This window comes from Macaca fascicularis, chromosome 17, assembly GCF_037993035.2.
Source record: "Macaca fascicularis isolate 582-1 chromosome 17, T2T-MFA8v1.1".
Taxonomy (NCBI): domain Eukaryota; kingdom Metazoa; phylum Chordata; class Mammalia; order Primates; family Cercopithecidae; genus Macaca; species Macaca fascicularis.
Genome location: NC_088391.1, coordinates 84,959,742 through 84,981,247, shown reverse-complemented (window position 1 = coordinate 84,981,247; position 21,506 = coordinate 84,959,742). Strand labels below are relative to the sequence as shown.

The following is a 21,506-nucleotide window of genomic DNA, read 5'->3' as shown; positions in this document are numbered from 1 at the left end:
AAGCTGCATCATGTATATTTGTGTTGTTCCTTGGGGGACTCAATGTCCAGAAACCAATGAATAATTACCTTGGTCCTTACATAGTGTGTTTTCGTTGGTGATAATCATGCCAGAGGACATGCAATGAAGCAAGGGGCTGTTTTGTGATCATGATATTCTTGCCAGTGAAGGAAATGAATGCCTTTTGGGGAAGGTTTTTGTAAAATTAACAACTTTCATGCTTAACTTATAATCTAGAACTTGGTAATGGCCAGAAGAATGTAATTCTAGATTTCATGCATTGAGGATTGCAAAAAGTCAAAACCAATAGAAAATCAATTTCCTCTTGAACCGACTGCAATTATGAAATGTCAAAGTGCATGATAAATGTAATTATTAAAGGGTTTCTGAGTCTAAAAACATATTTTGGGGAGCAATTGAGGCATGACTCTCTTAAATCATTATGTTAAGCATTCTCATATTTGCACTGTTAACATTCTAGCTGCATTTAAAGAGGTTGGAGCCTATAGACAAAGGCTCATTCTTAGAGTACACAGTGAGTAGCAGGCTGTTGAATGTTTAACATTTAGGGGTAAAGGCAATATGATTTCACAGGGAAGAAAAATGCAGGCACCTGTGTGGAGCCCAAGATGGGGAATTCTGGGTACAAACTGTCAGAGTGGATTAAGTTGGCCACACCTGGGCTGTGAAAACCCTCCAATGGTTTGTGACATCCCAGCTCTTGTTCCAGGAACATAGAACACTACTATTTTCAGTATTCAATTGGATGTTTCCACTTTTGGTCCCACTGTTTCTCAAATCCAACAAGACCTAAACAGATAGAAGAAATCCATGTTTGCCATTCCCCAAACTAGCTTCCTGTTTGCTAACAGCACTGTCTTTCTCTCAGGCACTTATCTCAGTCATAGCTGATGTATTTCTTTCTTTGCCCTCTTCTTTTAGTCACCTCTATTTAGACCCAGAGTCCTATACATTTTTATGTCCAACTCTACCATTATTGGTGTCTCCCTTTCTTCTTTTGTGCCACGCTTAGATGACCTATCTAGTCTTACTATCACAAGCCTCATCCATCTGAATCCATATTTTACTTAGCTGCCAGATTACTACTTAGATCCTGACACTCCCTGAATAAAAAAGCCCTGTACCTTGTCATTGCCTACAAGACAAAAGAATGGTCAAGTGTTTGGCTTGACTTTTAAAGCCTCCACAGTTCAATTCTGCCCAACCTTACCTCCCTGTACACAACAGCAAGTAAGTCTATTTCAGCTGAGCTGGTTTCCTCACAAGCTCCAAAGCACTTCATACGTATTCCTACCTTCCTACCATTGTTTTCCCTCCTGGTGTCACCAAGCACTTATTCATTTGAGCAGGGGCAAGGCCATCTCTGCTGGGATGGGTCCTGTATCTCAGGAACTAAGGCAAATCCAGAAACAGGGATAAGAAGAAGCTTGCTTGATGAAGTGCATTTCTACTCTTGTCACTTCAGTTCTGACTGATTAACAATTAGCTGATAATTCTCCAATGGTTTCCAGCTTGCCTTTGTTAGGCGTTTGGCTTACACCTTTCTGGTGTCTTGATGTTTTCCTACCTGCTTGCTTACTCTCTTGCTTCCTCCTTTCCACTTTCTGTTCATACCTTCACAGGTTATTCACCTGCACAGGAGCCCACACTGCTTCTGCCCTCAGTCCTCTGTGAATGTGCCTTATGCCTTGGTGATTTACATAAATTATCTAGTTTAATCCTCACAATGCTAAGAGGTAGGTACTATTATCTCCAGTTGGTGGATGAGAAAACTGAGATTTATGCAAGTAAAATTATGTTCCCTAAGTCACACTGATTATAAATGGTGGAGTCAGGATTCAAACTCATGCAGTGACTCAAGGACTGGTGCTCTTACCTATGTCTTCTTAATTTAACCAAAGTTTACTTTGAAAGCACACATCGAATCTCTTTGGAAAATGATAATTTCTCAGATCTCAGGTCCAGGTTATGTGTTTTTTATTTTTGGTGTGTTTACACCAAAAATATGTGCCTAGTCTAGATCTAAGCAAAAAGAAACCATCCAATAAAGTTTTTTTTTAGGAAAATGAAACATATTCAGAGGTTGAGCCATGTCAAGCAAATCATAGATGTTTTAATCATCTAAGCCTGCCTGTCCAATAGAGTAGCCAGTAGCTACATATAGTGATTGAAATTTAATTAAAATAGCTTGATTGTGGTAATTACTTCACAATGTATATGTATATCCACTCATCACATTGTATACCTTAAATATATACAAATTTTATTCGTCATTTATTTCTACCTCAATAAAACTGGAAAAAAATAAGTAAACAAAATAAAAAATTTAGTTCTTAAAGCACACTAGCCACATTGTCAACAGCCACATGCAACTACATTTACATTAATTAAAATTAAATAAAATGAAAAATTGAGTTGATCAGTCTTACTAGACATATGTCAAGCGTTCAACCACCACATGTGACTAATGGCGACTATGTTGGTACCACAGACATAGAACATTTCCATCATCACAGAAAACTCTATTAGACAGTGCTGGCAATATCAGATTCTCAATTTCTCCCAATATAGCTTATCAATCCTTGTAGCCATAGACTAACAGTTACTTCCTAAATGCTCGATAGGAGTTAATTGGTAAAGTGGTTAATAACCGAGATACTGAAGCAAAAACCTGGAATTGCAACTTACAAGTTGTATGACCTTGAACAGGTCACTGAAATTCTCTGGTTTCAGTTTTCCCATCTGTGAAATGGAGATCATAATATTAACTAATTAATAAAGTTGTTTTAGGATTAAAAATTTAATCACAATATTGTCTGGTATAAAGTAAGTGCTCAATAAATACTATTAGGTATTATTTCTATTTACATAATGTTCTCCTAATGAGATCCAGAACCATAGAAATAGAAGAATAAAATTTCTTATAACTCTCGCTTAATTTTAGAATTTAGATATTATGGTTGCAAGTGAGTAGCAAGATACATTTAAACATTCTCTCCGGGACAAACTCGGGAAGTGCATATCTGGATGTTTAATTAATAAAGTGTGGTATTAGGCACATGTTAAACTGGGTCACCAAGAACTTGCTGAACATTTTAAATTCAGCCACAGGGATTTACTTGAAAAATACTGCAAGGCTGGCTAATGAATGGACCTATGTGTTTCATTTAGTGCAGACACCTTTTTATAAGTAAGCTCCTATGCCTGATCCTCATCCTCCAAGTGCTGTGTAATAATTGCAAAATTACTCACAGGTGGGAACTGAACAATGAGATCACTTGGACTCGGGAAGGGGAACATCACACACCGGGGCCTATCATGGGGAGGGGGGAGGGGGGAGGAATTGCATTGGGAGATATACCTGATGTAAATGACAAGTTGAGGGGTGCTGACGAGTTGATGGGTGCTGACGAGTTGATGGGTGCAGCACACCAACATGGTACAAGTATACATATGTAACAAACCTGCACGTTATGCACATGTACCCTAGAACTTAAAGTATAATAATAATAATAAATAAATTTAAAAAATTATTCTTGAAGTCCTCTTAGGACTATTGATGATTTTAGTTTTCTCATCTGGTTGAGTCATAGCCATAGGCTTTGGACTACGGAATACATTTCTATGTACGTTCAACTCAGAAGACTTTGGAACACTCAAATATTTTAAAGACAGGAAACTGATCTAACAATAACTACCAGGAGACACATATACCAGGGATAATACCAAGGGCTACAAAGAGCTGTTTAGTTGAACGATTGTGGTGGATTTTGAGAATACCCTCCTCCCGAAGAACTCACGTAGAAAGGATAGATTTTGCTTCCTGTGAGATAACTAATCTCTTCAAGCTGGTGTGAAACAATCAGAAAGATAAATGTAGCACTGAGGTAGGAGAGGGTCACTGCCGGGATTCATTCAATCTGAAAACTGTATCAGCTCTGGCGACCAAACGACCAAACGGGTAGCCATTGTTACTTCCAAAACTTTCTCACATCTGCAGACTTACTCATTTTACCCAGGAGAATTATTAGGCCCTTTATCAAATCAGCCAATTTCCTGAGCATTGAGATTTTAGTGGTGAATATTGACAGCCTCATTTGACATATAATTATCGGTGTTATCTTTCTAGAAGATTCCTGCCTCTTAAATAATAAAAATGTGATGCATACAGACACATCCCTGCTTGGGGTAATGCCATCTATTCAACTACTTACTTTTCATTTCTCTTTCTAATTTTCACATCTTCAGAGGTTATAATAAAGGAAATTCTTAGCGTAGCAAATTATTTAAATCTATGCAAAGAAAAAAATTGAGGACATATCTTTCTTCATGTGGGATTTATATATAAGCTGTTATTTGAAGGACAAGGCATCTTTCATGCTCTATTTTGATTTAAATTCTCTTCTGGCTATCTGACCAAGTATCTATGGACACAATATTTTTAAATGAGTTACAAGCACAAGTTTTCATATACCATGAAGGTTCCCAAAAGCTTAAATTACTTCCATTAATACTTATACCCATTCCCTCTTTAGAGGAACAAAAGGAAAAGATCTATTTAACCACCAAAATAAGTCACTGAGGCCATCTCTTCTAACCTGGTTTCCACCCCTGGTTCCTTCGAGAGTTGCTCACAATAAACAAGTCACAAAGACAGCCAGATGAAGAGATTACAGCAGTGTCTTTTATAATAGTTAAAGAAACAACCCCGAGGAAAAAGAAAACTCATTTCAAAAGTGACTCAAATGTAAAGACATGATTAGCAGTTCTGCTTTTGAGATAATTATGAATTAAAGGAGGTTTTAGAGACCCCAAAATATATATATCCACACACACATATTCAAAGTAAATATTATGTTTGTGGGAAAAGAAGTCTAAGTGCCATCATTTAACACTTCTATAATTAAAATATTTTAATAAAATGTTGCCATATTGCACAAAGATGTGTTAATTTATTATCTGGGTTAAAATAAGAATTTTCACTTTTCACTGCTAATCTTGAGACTTCTAAAGTGATCTAAATGTCTCAGGAGGTAAACCGCCTTCCTTTATTCTATTAAATTGGTCACCACATGAAGGACTCTGGTTATGGTGGCCGCGGGACTTGTTACAACTTTGCTATTTGTGAATAGCTATGTGGTTTGATGTTTTAACGATCCAGTTACTTAGCTCTGTGTTCCTTATTTTCTAGTTCTATATCACAATAATTTCTTCTATCATATGTTCCTTTTATCTCCTAAAATTGGAACAGCTAAGAATGTCATTGGGCTAATGTGCAGAGTGTTAAGATTTTTGCCTGGGTTTCTGGGCCTTTTGGAATAGATTTAATTCCACTGTAAATAACATCAAATATTTTCTTTTGGCATGACAAAAGTCAGGCACCTGTGTCATAGCTTGAAGTTGAAAACATGACAGTGAAAACTGTAACATGTTATTAAAGTCAAATGTCAATTACTAAAACCAAATACGTTTTATATATAAATAAATTAAACTCTCTATGGAAAATATATTGAAGAGTAAACTAAAACCAAAATGCAAAATCCCAAATTCAAAGGCAAATTCTTTAACCACCTTGAATAGTTTTAATGTGTTCTGCTTTCCATTGGTCAACTAAATTCTTCTGTTGTTGGTTCTCATAGAAATTAGAAAGCTTGATAAGGCATAAGAGGTACTTTAGTAAACTTCCTATTATATTATATATATTTTAATCTATAATAAAATACATATATATATTTAGTAAACTTCCTATTATACATGAAACATTTTGCTTCCTAATGAATTTTAGTTGCCCAATAGGTATGCCTCATTTCAGACCATTGGTTTGTGCCATATTATTTTGTACCATAAATCTCATCTTGAAAATCTCGATTAGACAATCTCATTTACAGTAATCAGTAATAAGGAATGGAACAATGACAATTATTAATTGCATAGAAGTTGAATGTACAGGAACTAGAAATAAATGGATGAACAAAAGTTGGAATTGGGCATAAAGGAAATACACACACCCACACACACATCCCCTAGAATGACGACTTGACTATTATATCCAGCAATTTTAGGTCTGATGTATGTTACCTCCTTTGATCCATGGGAAAATTGCTTGATTCAAAATAGAAATTGTGGTTCTGTGAATCCTTTGAGGTGTTGCCTTAAGATCAACATTAGTAAGTGTTCAGAGGTTAAGAAATGCCTGTCTCTATGTCTGCTGAATACTTACACATTATGCCACCAACCTTAAGGCATTAACCCTATTGTATAACATAAAAACACTTTCACATATACAGAGTTCAGAGTAAACCGTTTTCTAAACTTAGGTAATTGATAGCAAATGTAGCCAGTGACAGGCTGTTGGGTGCCAGCCAACTGTTTTCTTTTCCTTCCTTCCTTCCTTCCTTCCTTCCTTCCTTCCTTCCTTCCTTCCTTCCTTCCTTCCTTCGTTCCTTCCTTCCTTCCTTCCTTCCTTCTTTCTCTCTTTCTTTCTCTTTCTTTTCTTTCTCTCTCTCTTTCTCTTTGTTTTCTTTTTTCAGCAAGTACTTAGTACTGTTTATGCATTCTGCCAGCATTACATGAGAACACAACATATGATAAATGCCCACAAGAAATGAGAAATATTGAGTCATTGACTATAAAAGAAAGACAGAGGGTTGGATGGTATTAGATTTCACCTGACAGAAAACAGTGTTCTTTGTTTTTTTACAAAAGTCTTTCCTGGTGCTTTCAGGAATGCACAGGGCAAATGCGAGTCCTCTAGCTAACAGAACAGATTTTAAAATAATTGCTTTGGCTTTGTTCCTCAATTTCAGGGTTGCATTTCTGGACTGTATTATTAAACAGGCTCTTGTATTACATAAAGTAGAGATGAAGAAGCCTTGAAAGTTTGCTGCTATATACAGCTCTTGGGTTTTTCTTTTTCTTTGGTTTAAAGGAAATAATTTTCTATGTTTAGAGTCTAGAGGTTTTTGTAACATGGTATTTCAGGAATATCAGCCAGTGTCATATCATATTTATTATAGAATTATTTGTAACCAAAAGAGTTTCTTGTCAGATTTATATTATGGACTTGTATGCTTGAGAAGGTCTTTGAAAGAACAGTATCTTACACAGATGCTTGAAATCATTCATTCTGCCTATTTTATCTCGCGAAATGCAACATAACACAGTCTTGTACATTTTATAAAAGAAAATCTGAGTTTCCTCAGTAGAAACAATAAATGTTTATTTTCTAATATCAAATAAGACTTACCTAGCAACATTTTCCCAAACACAAAGTTATGAATGCACAAATTACCATGAGAATTGACAACTCTTGTACTTTCCAAGAAAGTCATTTGTTCACTACCAAGTAGCCATTTATTACATGACACTAGTCATTGGACTGACCTAACACAGCTTCCTTGCAGCTGGCTCTAATTTACAACTTGATAGCAGCTGTCACAATGAAAGAATCAGGTACAGTATCTGATTTGTTTCTGCCATCCCTGCACTCATGAGTCCATTAACAATGGGGATATGTGATTTTTAAATTACTCAATTAGTCATACTTCCATTAAAAGAATAGACTTACAAAGTAAAATAGAATGGCCTCTTAGAATATTCCCTTCCATTTCTCTGTACAGTTGGGTCCATTTATTCCATTCAAAGAACATATACTGAGTAGTGTTCTCAGTAAACAGGCGCCTTATCTGTTCTCAATTCCATCCCCATGCCTAAACCAAAGCAAAGTCTACAGTAGGCACTTAGTAAACATGTGTTGGACTAATGTATACATGAGAGAATCAGTGAATAGTGCCCACTGCAGGGTCTCTTGGTCTGCCACAGATGCCGTGCCCACCTTGGGTTTCATGTTCGACACTCTTATGCCAGTTTTCAGTCTTTGGGCCGCCTGACAACTGAATAATTGGCAAGTTTGAAAAGAAGAAGTCCAGAAAGTTTTATATCACTGGTGTATCTGGTCTATGAGTGCCCAAGGCATAAATTTAAAAATACTAGCTGCTTTGCTGGCTTCCCGCATAACGCCCTTTGGAGGGCATCTAAGTCAAGATAACTCAACTTTTGTCTAATGAAAAATAACACAAATCTCATCAGTTCAAGTCAGTGGTAGTGGGGAGGTGAGACCTAATAATAGAAAATGTCAAAAATAAAACAAACGAGCATTTAAGAACCACTGACAAATCATGCTAAACCTATTGAGAGTGACACGGGAAACTGAAACTATCTGAGGGCTATGGTGTAACAATTATACATGCTGTGGTTATTTAACATCAATTATGTTTGACAATGCCAATACAATACGATCTTATTTGCTTTTTATTCTATAATTAACAAAGCAGGGCTTCTCTAACCCCCTGCCCCAGACTAAGTTAAGTCCCCCAGCCAAGTAAAGGCTTAGCATCCCATGCTTCCATTAACCTAACACTTCGTCATAGTCTACTATAATTATTTTAACTATGTTAAATTCCCTAAGGGCAAAAAATGTATATACCTAGCTCACCCAATATAGTGAGTTGGATTATTAGGGTCTTTGCTAACTGGGGTAGCCTAAAAAATGAGGTGACATAATTGGGACAAAAACACTTAGGTCTCACTTTTATACTTGCTATTAGAAGCATTCTATAACACTTAGGGATAAAAAGTAGTATGTGATAATACAGAATCCCTGCCTTTGTCTCACCAAACTTTGCCTCTCCTCACTGGTAACATCTTTTAGAAATCTCTCTCTGGTTCTCGTAGTCTATAAAATCTTAGAAGGTACCAGATGTTTGCAGAAGGCTGTCCCACACATCCTCAATTTTAAAGTAGATGTAAGATTTATTACAGCTATATAAACGTACTTCAGCCTTGACTTTTGTGTTCATGAGCCAGTTGTAATCTGCAACATGGCCTCTTGTGAAATAGAACAATTCTTATCTATGGAGTGTTGATAACAATGCCAAACACTCAAAATAACCACAGGATATTACTGAAGCAAGTTCTGCCCACAAACTGTTTCTCCCTCTAGGAGATTTTAATTTAATGTAAACATTTTTCAAGAAAACCATTTTGCATTTGGGCAGCATGCAAAAACTAGGCTGGGATAAGTTGTATATGAAAATACAGCAACACCTAGGATAAGTGCCTGAGCAGAGACTGTTAATGCCTTAAATCAGGGTTTTCTCCTACTGTGTTGCATAGTTTCTAATAGTGAGAATAGGCTAAAAGCCACTCTCCTGTTTCTTCTGGTCCTGCCTAGCTCAGGGGTGCTATGTAATACACCATTCATTCGGACGCAGTAAGTGGAATCTGGGTTGTGCTTTATCCTGGGGAACCCCATACACTGCTTACCACAAAGTAAGTGAAGGGGTGGGCCTGAGGCTGATGAGGATTTTTAAGTACTCTAAAATAGGTCTAGTTGCATTTTTTCAATGCTGTAAGGAAGTTTTCAAACAAAAGTTCTTCATGTAAAAATGGAGTTTCTTTTTCTTATAACAGTTACTTGGTAAGAATCTTTTGAGCAATTCCTCTGTGCAGGGAACTGAGTTAAACTTCCTGGAGGAGGACTATGAAAATGCATCCTAAATAGACTCCTGATTTTTTCGAAGAACACACACACACACCCCAACTACAGAACTTCAGTAGTGGTTGGAATAATGCAGAGATTTTTACTGGAATGCTTAAAACACTTCACTTTCTTTTGACATGATCCAGACACCGACTGAATTCTAAACAGTCACTAATCACTTTCAATTAATTTGTGACATTGTAAAGACTGGGAGGATGTGCCCCCAATTTGACTCTTGTTTTTATTGACGGTCGATTGCGTGTCACTGTTAACATTTTAGATAGGCACTTTATAATTAAAGAAAAACATCTATAAAATATATAAACTGGGGCATTTGTGTAGCTGGCAGGGAAGGCACATGCAACGACAGCAACAGGAGTGCAGGTTTTGATGAAGAGATGCCAGAAGCCCGAAGTGATGGGCTGCAGGTGCTACCCAGAGAGAGGGCTATTATATATAATTTTTGTTGGATTACCGATTTGCTCACTGATCTTTGCTGCTGCATTTATGAACATTGTAACACTGTCATCTGCGATGTATCTGTGTGGAAAATGGAGTTGGCACATTTGACTAATTCATGCCATAAATTTGTGAACTAACACTTCACACCCAGACAAGTATTAGCAAGAACACATTTTTCTACATAAGTCTATGTTGGTGGTCAATTCTCAATGCCATAGCACAAAGCAAAGAAGAAAAACTGGAAGAATTTTCTCAGAGACATCTAGGACTAATAAAAGAGATGGGGGGTGCCAGGTGCGGTGGCTCATGCCTGTAATCCGAGCACTTTGGGAGGCCGAGGCGGGCAGATCACGAGGTCAGGAGATCAAGACCATCCTGGCTAACACGGTGAAACCCCGTCTCTACTAACAATACAAAAAATTAGCTGGACGTGGTGGTGGGCACCTGTAGTCCCAGCTACTCGGGAGGCTGAGGCAGGAGAATGGCGTAACCCGGGAGGCGGAGCTTGCAGTGAGCCGAGATCACGCCACTGCACTCCAGCCTGGGCGACAGAGTGAGACTCCGTCTCAAAAAGAAAAAAAAAAAAAAAAAAAAAAAAAAAAAAAAGAGACAGGAAGAAAGGGTATGAAATACGTTCATATAGGACGAACCACCACGCTTGCTTTTCATTAAAGTACATCCAGCAACACATAGTGGATTCAAACTTTAGTTTTTGAATCCAATGATTTTCCAGACATTCAATTTCATATCAAATCAGTATCTAGGAAACCCAATTGATCGAAAGCATAAGGATTTGTTTTCGGTTAAAACAGCCAGTAAGTGCTGAGGACAAAAAGTAAATTAACAAGTCATTGTTGCTCTTACAAGTTGAAAAGCCTATATTCTCATTCTCAATCATGTCCTGCTCTAAGTAACAAAATCCACATGCCCGTCTTCTTCAATAACTTGCAGGCTGACTGAAGTCAACTGAACTGTGCTAGGTATTAGCGCAGTTGCAACCAAAAATATGGATGATTATATGACTCCAAGTGATGCTATGAGGTTTAACCTGACTTTAAAATAAGCAAATCTTTTTAGATTTTCTGACGAGTGTACCTTTTTATCAGCAGTAGTTAGGTATTCTGTCTTTGCTAAAAAAATCTAGATCTTCTAAGATCAAGTTTATTTTTAAAAATTCATACCCCCTCCACAATTTTAGCAAAGAACAAAAATTTTAGTAAAGAATCATGTCATTTTGTGTCAGAAGGATCCCTTAATGATCAACTTTTAAAAATTCCTTCATTTTTCAAATAAAGTAACTCATGATCATACAAACAGATTTTATCCTCCCACTGTGGGGAGAGGTAACAGCACTTCAATTTATTCTTTCTGAAATAATTCTAAGGTTTTGTTAGATGATTTCCATTTGAATCTGTTCACTGTAAAATCCTTTTCTTTTTCTCTTTTCTTTTTTTTTTTTTTTGCTCAAAGCCATTTCCTCTGGCCTTCCTAAGCAAAATGGTGAATTAGCCAATGGGTTTCATTGTCAGAACTGAGGCCTGTAACCTAAGCACATCTTTGTACAGTGAGCTTCAGTTTCTCTGAATTCTAACATCTTTTTTTCTATCCTACGCAAATCTTAGTTGTCAGAACACTTTACTCGTGCATGCTCGTTTAGAGGTTTGCATAAATGACGAAGGCCCTCAGAGGCTGACAAATGCCACTGCTATTTTCACCACTCTGCTTGTCACCGTGTAATTGCAGTAAATGCAACTGAAAGTACTTTTATTTGAAGGCTATTTGACAGAGGGGGAGAAAACACATTTACTCTTTCAAGGCCTGTGTATTTTCCTGGGAGAAGTCTGCCTATAAAATTTGTCCTTTTATCCTTGGATGGCAATTTGGGAACTATCTTTGGGCCATGCAACCCTTTGAATGATTTCTGCAACCCAAGAACAGAGCCTTGATTCACAGACCTTCCCCTCCATTCTCCCCACCTCCCGGCCTCCTGCCTTCTAGAGACTGGAAGGCTGCTTCATGCTTATGTGCTTAAAGCCTTCTTTTCCACAGAATGAGATAGAAAATTTGCATATTTCAGCCATAATATTGATCTATTTTCATTCTAGGAGTTCAAGGAAAAAGTTGTTTACTAATATGTGTGGCTATGTTGAGGTAATACAAATGACAAAGAAATAATACAGTGGACTATTTTTTACAAGATTCTTTTCTAAAGCCTCCTTTCTCATGGGAGTGTATGTAACTTCAACAAGATTACTTTTGTTTTCATTGGAGAGAATAGTTAGCTCAATATAGCTGGGTTGCACAATCTTTAATAGGACTGTCCCATATAATATACAGTAAAAACATAAGGAAAATATAAAATAATGTTTATAATTTGCTAAACATGGTTTTAAAAATCATCCTAGTCTCTAAAAGTCATCATAACTTTTTTTTTTTTTTTTTTTTTTTTTTTTTTTTAGACAGGGTCCCACTCTGTCACCCAGGCTGGAGTGCAGTGGCGCAGTCACAGCTCACTATAGCCTCGACCTCTGAAGCTCAAGCAATCCTCTCACCTCTGTCTCCTAGACAGCTGGGACCATAGGTGTGTGCTGCCACGCCCAGCTTATTTTTTGTTTTTTGTAAAGATGGGAGTCTCATTATGTTGCCCAAACTGGCCTCAAACTCCTGGGCTCAAGCAATCCATCTGCACTGGCCTCCCAAAGTGTGGGGATTACAGATGTGAACCACCGTGTCTGGTTTCTTACAACTTCTGACCCACCCATCAAGCCCCATAAACACTTGCTGTTGTCCCGTCTCTGTTCTCAGATCCATTTAAATACTTCTTACCTATAAACAGATTCCACTCTGTGTCGAGGTCAGCCTGATTTGCCAAGCAGCCCTTCATGACGTTGAGACAGTAGTTGTTGCAGGGCCTCACAGTGGGAAGCCCCCGACAGTATGGGCAGTACAGCATCTTCATGAGGGCACGGATACACCCTGGGGTTGGGCTGACCTGCAGATTTATTGCAAAGAAAAAGAAAATCGAAAATAAGAAGGATGAAGAGGAGGAAAAAAAAGAAATAAGGCATTTTCTTCTTTTTTAAAAAAGACAAAATAGCAGTGATAAACCACAGCATTAGAGCAGAATCTGAACCCTTTGTAATTACTGATCTTGCATCCAGTCAATTCCTGTTGAAATCTTCTGCGTGGCATGGTAATAACTTTTTTGCATGTCCCTGTCAACATTTTCATATCGATGTCATTGTAATTCAGCCCTAAAGCCTAGACACTGTTTCATTGCCATAGAACATGGAATGAGATAATGCATGTGAAAGCAATTTGCAAAGTTAAAAGCCCCATAAAAATGTAGGAATTATTAAAGTTTAATGTGACACCTTTAGAAAATTTTCCAACTGGTTATTTGACCCTGTCTCTAAAGGAGGTTGGCAGATATATTTCCTTTGTACATAACTTTTCTTCAAAGATCAATATCAACTTGTCTGAGATCTTTGAGATCCAGACCTGCTTAGAAGCAATGGAACTGCCAAGGTACCATCTTTGGGCGTCTGCAGCTTTTGCACTTCTGGAAAATTCATGGAAAATTTCAAGGACCAGTGTTAAATGTGAGAAGCAATCCTTGCAGCAGTACAGAGGAGCTACGTATCCACTGACAATGAAATGCCATTTGCCCTGGATCAGAAAATCAGTGCTCTTCAATTAATTGATTCTAAACCAATAAAGGCTTTTTGTAGACTCATTAAAAATTCTAATTTGACTTCAAGAGGAAGGAATATTTAAGACATGATAAGGTCCCCACCCAAATCTCATCTTGAATTGTAGTTCCCATAATCCCCACATCATGGGAAGTGAATCACGGGGGCAGTTACTCTCATCCTGCTATCCTTGTGATAGTGAGCGAGTTCTCACCAGATCTGACGGTTTTACAGGGGGCGTTTCCCCCTTTTGCTTGGCACTTCTCCTTGCTGCCACCATGTGAAGAAGGATGTGTTTGCTTCCCCTTCTGCCATGACTGTAATTTCTTGAGAACCCTCCAGCCATGCTGAACTGTGCGTCAATTAAACTTCTTTCCTTTAAAAATTATAGTTCGGGCAGTTCGTTATAGTAGTGTGTGAGAATGAACTAATACAAGATAGTAGAGACCAAAATTAGAAAACAAATACAGAAAACTACTCTTTTTCGTGACTAGATGTAAAAATTGTTGCCATATTCATTTGGTTGGTTCCGTATCACTTTGATGTTTTAGTCAAGTAACTATACATTGCTGTACTTGCATTCTAGATCTGAGGGAAAAAAATCTAATTTGTGTCATTTGGCCCTCTTGGAGAGTGGTGGACTTGAGCTCACAGGTAACAAGAACATTCAGATGCTGAAGAAACATAACACCAGTGTATTGATGGAACAACAAGAAATATTTCCACATAAATGGATACTTTCAATTACTATAGCTATTTCTCTATGATTCTATCCCTTACTTAGAATCAATTTTGAGATTTTTAATGCAAGCCTTTGGTTTCTGTAACATTTTCTTAATTTTACCCAGTATGTTGACAAAATCACTAAAAAATTATTTTAGGAAATAAAGCTGTGTATGTATTTAGGCACTAAAATTTCTAGTTGTCGTTTTGAGTTTTTTTGCATTTTCTTTCAAGAATTTTATGCAAGTTTTCAAACATGCAGAATAGGTGAAAGACTTTTATAGTTCACAGCCACATTTCCCAGATTGTACAATTTTTCTACATTTGCTTTTTCACACATCTATCCATCTTTCTACCCATCCATTAACCTACCTCATTTTTCATGCCAAAGTAATATCCTTTAATTTTTGTATCCCAGACTAATATCTTTTTAATTTGTACTTTTCCTGGTAATTTAATACTGGCTTGAATAAAATAGAATCAGCATGATCAACAATAGAAAGTCAGTGAGTAAAATACTCTAAGTCAAATAAGTGAAGTAAAATATAATTGGCCTTTCTTTATAAAGGTATTCATAGAATGGTTTCCTATCGATTAATTCTAAAGCTCATTTTCCAACAACAAAACAGAAACAATAAATGGGTAAAAAGGTGAGGAGTCTTTTGACTTTTCTTTTAAGGACATATTAGTGCCATTATGTCATCTCCAGACAGGCAGTTTTTTGGACAGAGCCAAATTTGTTTAAGGCCATACCATGCTGAATGCACCCAATCTCATCTGATCTTGGAAGCTAAGGAGGGTTGGGCCTGGTTAGTACTTGGATGGGAGATAGTGCCAAGTTTTACCCATAACTGAGCAGCACTGTTTCAAAATTTTCCTTTATCCACATGTGTCCCAAGCCATTCACCAAAAAAATAAAAATAAAAATATAAAAAAAAACAGGAAAAACAATTTTGCATTCCTCAGACAATATTAATGTGAAACTTAAAATTCGTACACATTTTCCTTATTGGCATGGTTGCTCTCTTGCAAACTTACTGGGTGTGGTTACTATCTTGCAAACCTTTACCACAGGATTTTATTTTCTATAGCCTTGCAATCTCTCTCCTGACTGATGCTTTTCTCCAGAGACTACCCAATATTCACTTGGGCTAACTAAAGTATTTCTACTCTTGATTCTGTTGGGTTTTGGTTTTCTCACTGTTGGTATTATATGATGCTGTGCTTCTCACTCAGTGTTCTGGTATTAGAACCTGGAGCATTTGCCAATATTGGGGATATACATTTGAGATCTCTTGGATGGCATGGACTGTGCCATTCATTTTTATAACTTTCACTGCTACGCATTTTATAACTTTGTGCTATGCACCACATGCACATCATATAAGGTATTACAATGATGACTTGGGTATTTGCTAAGTGCTTATTGAATCAAACACTCCATTGTGCTTCCCCATTTCTTGGCCACATTGATATTCAAATTAAAAAAAGAACAAGATGGTTTTCTACATCTTAGCATTCAATTGTTGCTTTTTAACTTTGTTTTCAAAGGCTATTGATTGCATTCATTCCAAAGCTTTTCCTTTTTTTTTTTTTTTTTTTTCCATTGTGTTGGAACCAGTACTATTTTCTCAGTCTGACATTTCAGAAGAGTCTCCAACCCGGGGTAGCAACCAACAGAGAAAATTGAACAGCCTTAAAATCTGAAAGAACAATGTTGTTCACGTTAAATGTGGGTCTCCGAGTACTTCTGGAAATGACATCCTTCCTGGTCAAATAAAGGCCGGTTGAAGAAGAAAATGGAGCACAGGGGATCAGAGTTGAAGCTTTCATGTTCACAAATCACATCTTTTGAGCTGACACGACTGCATGCTTGAATTAAAATAAAAATCATCACTTCAAACTGAAGACTTTTAAAAGTAAGCTCTGAAAATGTTGCTTTAAATGCCAATTGTGTGAAGAGACATCTGTATTTTTCACAGTGTTTTATAATTGCACAATAGATAGTCTTTAACATTTTTTATTTTGAAATTAATATACACCCAAAAATAGTTTGAAAAATAATAAACTCCTGGGTATCCTTCCTTCAATTTGCCTCAATAGCGACATCTTATATAGCTGTGGTGTAATATAAAAATGAGGAAAGTGACATTAGTACATTGCTATTAACTAGTCTATAGACCTCTTTCAGATTTGAGAGTTTATGAACCTGTATTCATTTGTGTGTGTGTGTGTGTGTGTGTGTGTGTGGTGTGTGTACACAGTTCTATGCTATTTTATATCATGTATTCATTTGTGGAACCACCACCACCACAATCAACATACAGAACTGTTCTATCACCATAAAAGAACTCCCTTTTGCTACCTTCGCCTCATCTAATGTCCCTATCACCTGACATCCACGCATCTATTTTCCAACTCTATAATTTTGTCATTTCAAGAATGTTATATAAATAAAACCATACAATATGTAACCTTTTGAGCTTGACTTTTTTTTTCTGAGCATAATGCCCTCAAAGTCCATCCAACTGGTTACATATATTAATAGTTCATCTCTTTTTATTGCTGAGTAGTATTCTATTATTTGGATGTATCAGAATTTATTTAACTAATTACCCACTGAAGGATATCTGGGTTGTTTCCAGTACTTTCTTATTAGGAATAAAGGTGCTATGAGGATTTATGTACAGGTTTTTGTAGGAATATAAACTTTCATTTCTCTGAAAGATGTGCCCAAGAGTGCAATTGCTGGATCATATGGTGGTAAGAGTATGTTTAGTTTTGTAAGAAATTGCCAAACTGTTTGCAGCTTGTTTGTAACATTTTACATTTCTACCAGTAATATGTGAGACCTCCAGTTTTATCCAAATTTTTACAGTGTATGTGGCCGTCACTATTTTAGCCTTTCCATGGGTGCATCATGTTCTTTTAAGCTTATCATGAGTCTCCTCTGGACAATATTTATACCAGTATTTAAGTCTGAGTAGATGTCAATGATCCAAAATGATCCACCAACTGGATCCAACATTAAAAAAAAATCCAACATTTAAAAAAAACTCTGAAATAATAGCTAAGTCTATATGTTTAGCAAAACCAAAATAAAGAACGAGTTCTAAAAACTCATACTTAAAATTTAAAATAGAATAATACCTCACGCTGAGAGTGCTTATGCGGACTATTTGTAAATTAGTAAATTTATGGACCATTAGAAAAAAATTACTGAAAAAAAGGTATTCTTTTAGCAACAATAAAGAACACAATCCCTCTTTAGAAATAAAAAGCTGAGATTATTTTTTTTAGTTGGTAATGTGGATTTTTGTTTATTTTTTAAAGAGTGTAGCTGTAACTTTCCAGATATTCATAGTAAACTGGGAAATAAACTTGGGTAAAAGAATAAGCTGATGATGATAACATTCTTTTTTGTACTTATTTGAGCTCTCACCTAACTTTTACACGCTGTTTATAATCTTTTGTCAAGGTCTTAAGTAGACATTTCTCCAAAGATGACATAAAAATGGCCAAGGGAACATGAAAAGGTTCCCAACATCATTAGTCATCAGAGAAATGCACTATAAGATGCCGTCTCACACCTGTTAGGATAAAAGCCGAAGATAACAGGTGTTGGCAAGGATGTGGAGAAAAGGGAACCCCTGTACATTGTTGGTGAGAAAAGAGATTGATGTGGCCATTATAGAAAACAATATGGAGGTTCCTAAAGAAACTAAAAATAAAACCAGTATGAAGTCCAGTAATCCCTTTTCTGGTTATATATACCCAAAGGAAATGAAATCACCACCTTGTAAAGATATCTGCACTTCCATGTTTATTGCAGCTTTATTCACAATAGCCAAGATTATGAAAATAACATAGGTGTGCATCATGGGAAGAATGGATAAAGAAGCTGGTATATATGCACAATAAAATATTATTTAGTCTTATAAAAAGGAGTTTCTGCCATCTGCCACAACATGAATGGGCATGTAGGACATTATCCTAAGTGAAAAAAGCCAGACACAGAAAAAAAAATACCGCATGATTTCAAATATATGTGGCGTCTGGGGGAAAAAAGGGTCAATTACATAGAGATAGAGAATAAAATAAGAGGTGGTTACAAGGGTTAGGATTGGGGCAGGAAATGGGGAAATATAAGTCAAGGATGAAAAGTAGCAATTATGTAGGATGAACAATTGGAAAGATCTAATGTACAAAATGAAGACTATAGTTAACACTAGTGTGTATTGTATTCAGGACTTTTGCTAAAGAAAAAGGTTACAGCTGCTCTCTGAGAGGGAACAGTTGACTATGTAAGATGATGGGTATATTAATTTGTTCCACTACAGTAACAATTTTACTACGTCCACATATATTAAACATCATGATGTATACCTTAAATATAAACAATAAAAGTTATTTTAAAAATAATCTTTTGTCAAGAATTTAAAATATTAGTTGGGAAAAAAGAAAATTGTCAATCGTTCCAATTTTATTTTCTCACTCATGAAAACACAGACAAAAGCCTGTGAGCCAACTAAGTAAGATTTTGATATGAATTAATGGCATCTTGGATTTAGTCCTTTTTAAGATTTCTGTTTGTGTATAATGATTGACATACAATATTATTTTGTAATTGATATTATAGTTTACTAGTTTTGAAAATATAGTAAAATTTATAACCAAGGATCCTTGTAAAATAAACAAAAAGTAAATAAAATAACAAAAATCATTGAGTTCTTAGTCTGGAAACTCACTGATTCTTTTATTTTTTAAGGTTAAAGTGCAACACATTGAAACATAACAAGGAATATAAAAAGAACCCTTAATAAAGCTGTATTGTCAGGTAGGACAAAGACTTATCTACCTGGCTAGCCATGTATGTCAAAATGTTACAGCAAGTAATTCTTATGTTTTCTAAATGGGATTTGAGGTATAGCATGTTCTTAGCCATGTAATAACATTTCATTTCAGGTCTCTAATACACTGAAGATTTCTATATCTGGACCAGCATTCTTGCTTATATTAGCTATTCCTAACAGTAGCCAATGTAACATGTGACTGTTCCTTAAAATATTAAATAAGCAAGACAATATGTGAAAGTTAAAAGTCCACATATATACACAATGAACATACACCTAGTAGGTGAGGTTTCTATGAAAATCATATAACCAAAATAATAAAATAAACATATCTATCTTCTGCACTCAGAAGATAAATAAATTAATGTAAGTAAAACATTCAGCTAGAATAAATTCCAAATGTCCTTTTGGGCAAGAGTTGATGCCTTCTTCCACAGTTTCTGATGTACAGTCATATTAAATGATGACTCATAACAGTCATAATGAGTCATAATATGTCATTTCAGATGACTCTTGTGATTATGATCTTTTGATTTTACTCATAATCTTTTTTTTTTTTTTTTTTTTTTTTTTGAGACGGAGTCTCGCTCTGTCGCCCAGGCTGGGGTGCAGTGGCCGGATCTCAGCTCACTGCAAGCTCCGCCTCTCGGGTTTACGCCATTCTCCTGCCTCAGCCTCCTGAGTAGCTGGGACTACAGGCACCCACCACCTCACCCGGCTAGTTTTTTTGTATTTTTTAGTAGAGACGGTGTTTCACCGTGTTAGCCAGGATGGTCTCCATCTCCTGACCTCGTGATCCGCCCGTCTCGGCCTCCCAAAGTGCTGGGATTACAGGCTTGAGCCACTGCGCCCAGCCGTTCATAATCTTATTATATCACCAGATCCTAAAGAATGATTAAATTACATGTAAAGTATCTTTTGTGTTATTTTTGATTATAATTCTTTAATAGTAACCCATAAATAGGTTTTGTAGTAAGTTCATGGGAAATTAAATTTATTTCATCTTTATTCATTTGTGCAACTTTCATTCATCCATTTGCTGGGATGAAGGAAGAAATCTTGTGCCATTATTGGGATGCCCAGAATATGTTAATGTTCATTCGTTTCAGGGAAATAATTATCATCTTGGGGAAACGCAATGTAAAGGGAACTCATAAAAGGAAAATTAGCTCAGAACTGAGAAGCCAGAGTAGACAGGGAGGGCTCCTGAAGGACGGCATGTAACAGATGTCTGTAAGATAAGCATAGAAGATGAGTGATGTCACACAAGCAGCAGACACAGTGCCAAGAATTAGTCCCGCCACTGAAGAAAACAGCAAAATTAGCAAAAAAATGACACGACAGAATCAACTTTTCAGAACACCGGAATCTAATAAACACATACAGCAACCAGAAGAGTGCTTAGTCAAGAAAGAGACTGATAAATTTCAGTCAAAAAAGCATTGCTAATTTTCAAGTCTTAAATTTGAAAAGATTGCAATCATACAAAGTATATTCTCTGACCACAATGGAATGAAGCTAGAAATCAATATTTGAGGGAAAAATGAAAAATTCACGAGGATGTGAAAATTAAACCACATACCTTTCATACAAACAATGGGCTAAGGAATAAATCACTAGGGAAAACAGAAAATACTTAGATGAATGAAAATGAAAACACAACATGCCAAAACTTATAGCCATAAATGCCTACATTAAAAGAGGAGAAAGATTTCAAATCAATAACCTCACTTTATACCTTAAGGAATGAGAAAAAAAAAAAAAGGAGAAAACTAAGCCCAAAGCTAGCAGAAGAAAAGAAATAGTAAAAATTAGAGTGGAGATAAACAAAAAAGCAAATAGAGAAACACCAGAGAAAGTCAATGGAACCAACAACTGGTTCTTTGAAAAGATCAACAAAATTGAGCAATTTTTAGTTAGGCTGACTATCAAAGAGAGAAAAGAAAAAGTAACTAAAATCAGGAATGAAAGAAGGAACATTACTCTACTCTCAATCTTACAGAGACAAAGATGATTATATAAAAATGCTATGAACAGCTGTATACTGTGGTGGGTTAAATAGCATCCTGACAAAATGCATGTCCATCCAGAGCTTACAAATGAGACTTTATTTGGAAATAGGGTGGGTCTTTGCCAATGTAAATAAAGTAAGGATCTAGATAAGATCACACTTGATTCGGAAAAGCCCTAAATCCAGCGAAAGTGTCCCTGTAA

The 21,506-nt window shown here is 36.3% G+C and overlaps 1 protein-coding gene across 6 annotated transcripts in view; it reads right to left on the bottom strand.

Annotated features, from left to right (window-relative positions):
- Positions 1-21,506, bottom strand: part of GPC6 (glypican 6) — a 1,194,356-nt gene that overhangs the window by 361,160 nt on the left and 811,690 nt on the right. For all 6 annotated transcript variants that reach the window (XM_065533385.2, XM_065533387.1, XM_065533386.2 and 3 more), the window contains one exon: positions 12,851-13,016. In XM_065533385.2, the coding sequence (XP_065389457.1) occupies positions 12,851-13,016 (166 nt within the window). The remainder of the gene's footprint in view (positions 1-12,850; positions 13,017-21,506) is intronic.